The sequence below is a fragment of the Microtus ochrogaster genome, unplaced genomic scaffold (assembly GCF_000317375.1).
Source record: "Microtus ochrogaster isolate Prairie Vole_2 unplaced genomic scaffold, MicOch1.0 UNK60, whole genome shotgun sequence".
Classification (NCBI taxonomy): Eukaryota; Metazoa; Chordata; class Mammalia; order Rodentia; family Cricetidae; genus Microtus; species Microtus ochrogaster.
In genome coordinates, this window is record NW_004949158.1 from 262,825 (window position 1) to 269,019 (window position 6,195).

General features: G+C 36.1%; 1 protein-coding gene across 2 annotated transcripts in view; it reads right to left on the reverse strand.

Moving 5' to 3' along the window:
- Positions 1–6,195, reverse strand: part of Magi3 (membrane associated guanylate kinase, WW and PDZ domain containing 3) — a 200,779-nt gene that overhangs the window by 74,653 nt on the left and 119,931 nt on the right. For both annotated transcript variants that reach the window (XM_005369757.3, XM_005369758.3), the window contains exon 6: positions 1,717–1,796. In XM_005369757.3, the coding sequence (XP_005369814.1) occupies positions 1,717–1,796 (80 nt within the window). The remainder of the gene's footprint in view (positions 1–1,716; positions 1,797–6,195) is intronic.

The following is a 6,195-nucleotide window of genomic DNA, read 5'->3' on the forward strand; positions in this document are numbered from 1 at the left end:
GGATGGAGGGGGGAGGACTTTGGACTTTCCACAGGGCAGGGAACCCTGACTGCTCTTCAGACTCGAGAGGGAGGAGGAGAGGAGTGGGGGGAGAGGGGGAGGAGTGGGAGGCTGGGAGGAGGCGGAAATTTTTTTTTCTCAATTAAAAAAAAAAAATCTTAAAAAAAACTGACAAAATGGTTTTCAAAATGGCTGTACCATTTACATTCTGTACATCAATAGGAAGAGCTACTGTTTCTCTAGTTATCTTTTTTATTCTTGCAGTCATTCCAGTGTGTTAACCACTCAAACTGTTTTCAGCAACTTTTTCATGTATATTTTGATCATTTGTGTGCCTTCTTTGGTAAATGATTATTTAAATATGGTGTCCATTTTTAAAATCATTGAGTTATAAATTTTATAGGCGATGGAACAGTGGCTCAGCTGTCGAGAGCACTTGCTGCTCTTGCAAAGGACGCTGGTTCAGTTCCTAGGACCTACATGGTGACCTTCTCTAACTCTAGTCCCAGTGATATCGGCTCCCCTCTTCTGGCCTGTATAGGCAATGGACGCAAGTGGTACACAAGACATTCAAGAAAAAAAAGAAACCACTCATCCACAGAAACCTTTTTTAAAATCCTCAAACAGTTCTTTATAGATCTTTACCAGAATTCCTCTGTTAGACACTGCAAAATCTGAGACTTGATCTATTAATTTTCTTATCTCCTTTTACCGCAGTTCCATAAGAGCTCTACCACTGACTTATAGCACTAGCTCCTTTAAATACATTTTCAAATTTTTAGACACTAAATTGTCCAGATTGGTCTTAAATCTGAAATCCTTCTGCCCCAGCTTCATAAGTAGCTAGAATTATAAAACTGTGATACCAGGCTTGGCCTGATTTATTTTCTTAGTGATGTCTTTTAATGAACATTTAAAAATTTAAAATTAAGTACAAAACAACAATTTCTTCTAGTCTTTTTGTAGTTTGTATAGAAACTACCAATCTTCACTTTATGAATACATTCTATATTTTCTTCTAAAAGTTTTATTGTTTAGCTTTATGACTAGGTTTATTTATCTTATTATTTTATTTATTAAAAATAAATTTTTGTGTAAGAAATGAGATATAGGTGAAGTTTGCTGTTCAGTAAGCTCTGTTTTATTTATATATTCTGTAGTACTAGCAATGGAAACCAGGGCCTTATACACAAAATGCCAACTTGTTCCAGTAACATTTGTTGAAGATACTTTCTTCTCAGAAAACTGATTCTTGGCAAATTAATTGTAAATCAAGTGACTAGAAATATATCCCACTATTTCTATTTTGTAGCAAACTTTTCTTTTGGCTACAATGATCTGTTTTCTTACACTGATCGTATTTGTCGTACAACTGTCTGGATTACTATATCTTACAGGAAGTCTTTAGATACATGGCCTATGCTCTGCATTAGACATAACGAAGCTCTACCTAATTTACTGAATATAATTTTAAAACTTCAACTTTAGGACATACATTAAAAAAGCAGCAGAGACATTTTTTCTTTTTAAAGAAGGTGAAAAATTCTTATAAGCTTATATAACATAATTACTACCGCCAGGTAATTAAGATTACAATCAACTGCTTATGAATATTACTATTTTTGCTTAGGGTATTGGAAAACTCATTATCTAAGCAAGAAAAGTAAGGAAGGATTAAGAGAATAAGCCTAGTATAAAAGGCTTCTGAATCTCTACCTCCATCTTCACAGTCTTCGGGGGCTTTGGCTTTCTTGCAGAGACGAGGATCCAACCAGGTGGTTGTCTTGGTATTATGACTGTGGAATAAAGATCTCAATTAGAAATAGTAAAATAAAGAGGGAGGAAAGTATTGAAAAAGCAAAGACTCAACTAGAAAGATTATGCTATTAGAGCATTTACCTCCTACAGGCTCCATTTGTATACCACAGACTCAATAATCCAACTGTTCCCAATCCATTGCTTAGAAATCGCCAGAACAGAAAGGTAATGCCAGAGGCACAATTTGAGAATGAAGAACTTAGAGAAGGGATCAAATGCCATTTTGATAATGATAAATTTACTTAAACGTCAAAACCATTTCAAACGGTGGGTACATAGCCACATAACTGTGTATTGCTAGTTAGAAAAGCTGAACTAAAAATCACGTTTCCTTGCTGCAGGAATTACTTTTGTTAGAAAAGTAATGCAACATTTTTTTTTGTTTTGTTTTGTTTTTGAGTATCTGTGATTTCATGGGGACTGAAAACAAACAGAGCTTCAGTCCTTATAGAGGGTCTTTAAAATAAGATAAATTTTACAAGATTTAAAGTGGCTGTTTCTGTAACATATCACTGAAAAGTCATGGCTCTGGTTAAACACCACTCTATAAAACTGTATTTTCACTAACATGGATCACCTGAAACAAACAAAAAAGGAAGAATAAAACAAAAAGATTATGTCATTGCTCCTTTCTGTAAAACAGACCAAAAATGGTCCCAGAGAACAATGTGTTTAATTTCATTATAGGCCACATTTAGTCAGCTTCAGGCCAAGTCACCATGCAAGGCAATAATGCTAAAACTATTAAAGTGCAGAAAAAAACAAGCAGTGTTCAAAGTCCCTGAAACAGGGGTAGGGAAATAGCAGTCAGTAAAGTGATCGCCTTGCCAACATGAGGACCCAAGTTCAATCTTCAAACCTCATGTAAAAATGCCAGGGGTGGTGACACATACTTGTAATCCCAGCATTGGGGAGGCAGAGACAGATGGGTTTGGGGGCCCACTGGCTGATTAGCCTAGACTAATTGTCAACAACCATGTTCCAGTGAGAGACCTGTCTTAAGAGGTGGATATGTTCCTGAGGATTATACCTAAAATTGTCCTCAGTCTTCTATGTATGCGACAACACACATGTGTAGTATACTTGCACTTACATACATGTACTTGCATGCAAGCACACACTAAAAAGATAACATTTCATAAAAAGGTAGGAAGAAAACATAATGTCAGTTATTATTGAAGTCCTATGAGCATAATGATAAAAAGAAGTTTTCTTTCCCATTCTACTTTTAGAAAGGAAAAGAACTGTTACAGAACAGACGCTATCTCCTGTGTTCTTTCTAATCCCCCCTCTCCCAGCCTTTGCAACACTTTGCACCTCCGCTCAGGTATGATACAGTTGGCAGACCATAGCAGAGACACTTTCTGAGTGTATACTCTATAATTTTTTTAGGAAAGCATAAGAGTATTTTAGAAAGTCTGTGTCATACATCCTGAAAGAGGAATGTCCCTAAAATAAAACCTGTAGAATCAAATATAGTAAAATGAAAGAGATCACAATTCACAGAAACCTAGGAGAACACAAATGGTTGGGGGTGGGGGTAAGCTGTAGAAAACATATTCCTAAACCGAACTCAAAATTTCTACTTGAGAAAGGCCTGACTTTGAGTATACCAATGCAAACGTTATTGCTAAACTAGAAAATATAGGTAATCTGCTAAGATTTTACCCAATATTCCCTAAGGTACAAACAGTACTCACAGGGGCCATTCCTAAGATGTAAAAGCAAAACCTTCTGGACCTACATTATTAATATGCTTTTCTCACAGCTACACATGAACACAGCAGTTAATACAAACCGACCACATCGGCTACAGAAACAGAACTGTTGCCCTATCACTAAATATTGACCTGTTTTGGGATTCACAAACTCTTCAGTCAAAACATGGTTTGGAAAAATTTCTCCTATTGCATGGGTTGTCTTTGTACTCACTGACTGCCTCGTGGATAAGTGTTTAAGTTTATAGCCTCCTTTGTTTTCTGCTCTTTTTGTGGTCTTATCAGAAAGTCTTTGTTAAATCTAATGTCATAGAATTTCTCCCATATTTTCATATAGTAGTTTAGTTTCAATACTTGTTAGATGCATTTATTTTTTATTTTATTTTATGAGTACAAATGTGTACCTGTGTAACTTCCACACTCATCACATTCCTGCCTGGCACTGAAGGAGCCCAAAGGGCATTAAACTCCCAAGACTAGAATCACAAGTGGATGTGAGCTGCCTGAGATGGGGACCAGGAACTGAACTTATGTCCTCTGTAGGTATAGTACATGTTCTTTTTTTTTTTTTTTGAGGTGTTAGTATAAATTTTCACTTTCTTAATATACACACATAATTATATATAAATATGTATATTCTAAATGGATATAAATGTAGAAGCAGTGGTAAAGAGAAAAATACTGCATTGTATGGCATTCATTTTTCATATAAAATACATAAAAGTTTCATATAAGCCCTATTTACTACCTAACTTTCTGACTGTCCTGTCTAAAGAGGAAGGATTTACTGAGGATTCAGGGAATACAGTCTGTTACAGAGGGGAAGGGATGGCCGTGGGAGAGATGGTGAAGGCTGCACTTTTGAGAAAGCTTTAATCAGGACTCCTTCAAGCAAGATCAATCAGTTCACTGACGCACTAAGTTGGACCAGGTGGTATCATACCTGCAGTCTGTTGTTGACTGCCTACCTGGTGTAAACAGATATTTGTTCATGGCTCTGCTATGTAAAACACTTGGCAAAATGGATTTCCTCATGCAGAAAAATCAAAGATTATATCAACTTGCATAAAAATCTGTGCCGACTAAACACATTAGTAATAATCTCAGAGTATCCAAAAATTATTAGTGTCTCGCTAAGGAAAAAAAGTAAAAAGCACATCCTCTTGGGACTGGTTTACCAAAAGCAAGCAGATTTGAAAATTTTAATTCTCTTTCCCTGAGTCTTCTGCTCTCTGATCTAATTCGTCTATGGTGTGTCTGTATCTTTGCCTGCCTGAAAGCTGTCTTGTGAATCTGTTTGTTCTTGTGTGTGTGGGAACGGGGTCTGCACTAAGAAATGGCTTTTTGCTCTGCAATTACTGAGTAGCAAAGAAAGTGTAAGTTACATGGGGAATAAATGTGGATTAATTTTTTAAAAAATCATGAACAGAGTTCACAAAGGGTTGAATTGAAACTTTACTGACTCTAACTAACCCAGATCACAAATGAGAAAATGCATCGAACAATATCTGCATGCTGTTTCCAGCACTTTAGGACGATATTTCCTTCATGAGATTGTTTTTCAAACTATTCTTGTTTTCAACAGATGACTACCATATCAAGCACGCACACACACACACACACACACACACACACACACACACACACACACACACACTGAGCTCCAGGTCAGGAACATGGAAGACTATATAATTTAATTATTAGTTTAAGTTGTAAAAGTTGATTATATGGAAAATCCAAATCAACTCAGGTTGGTTGTTATTTTGTTCTATTAAAGACAGGTTAAATGCACAGACTGAGATATAATAGGACAGCATTCTTAAGTCTTAAGTGACCTCAAGGTATATTATTAAGTCTTCTAGACTGTTTGAACATAAGGGATTTTTCATAATAATATATCATCACAAAAGCAATTGGATAAAAGACAGTTCTCAAACATTGAAACCTGTAGATAAAAATATAAGAAAAAGAATACAAGATATAGGCATAAGCAAGGATGTTTTTGAACAGGGTTCCATTGTACCGGAAATAATCTCAAGAATAAACAATTTTAATTACATAAGATTAAGAATCTTTTACACAGCAAAAAAAAAAAAATCACCATAGAGAAAATACATGCTACAGAATGGGGAAAAATCATTGCTGTTACACATCAGACAGTAGACTAGCAAACGGGACATAGAAAGAACGTGCAGTAAGCACTCTTAACCACTGAGTCATCGTCTCGCTAAACCCCTAGTTTCAATTCTTACTGTTTTAGGTCTTTGACATATTTAACTATAAAGACATAATTCCCTTATATTTTATGGTCTAGTTATACAATGTACTTAAAAATCCCTTCAATTGTCCAAAAGTGTATATGTAGTTGTGCTGTTTTGTGAACACCTTGACACTAATATTTGCAGGAATGAGAATGCACTACATGTGGTAAAAAGACTGTGTCCTCAAAGTCTGTCTTTAAGCACTAGACCCTGACTTGGTAGAACAAAATGCTCATTTGTGAGACTGTCTGATAAACAGACTGAAGTCCCTATCCTTAACTAATGATAAAAGATTTGGGAGAGAGGAATGGAGGAAGAGAGGGAAGGAGAAAGGGATGGTAGAGGAGACACACACACAGAGAGGGGGGGGGGAGAGAGAGAGAGAGAGAGAGAGAGAG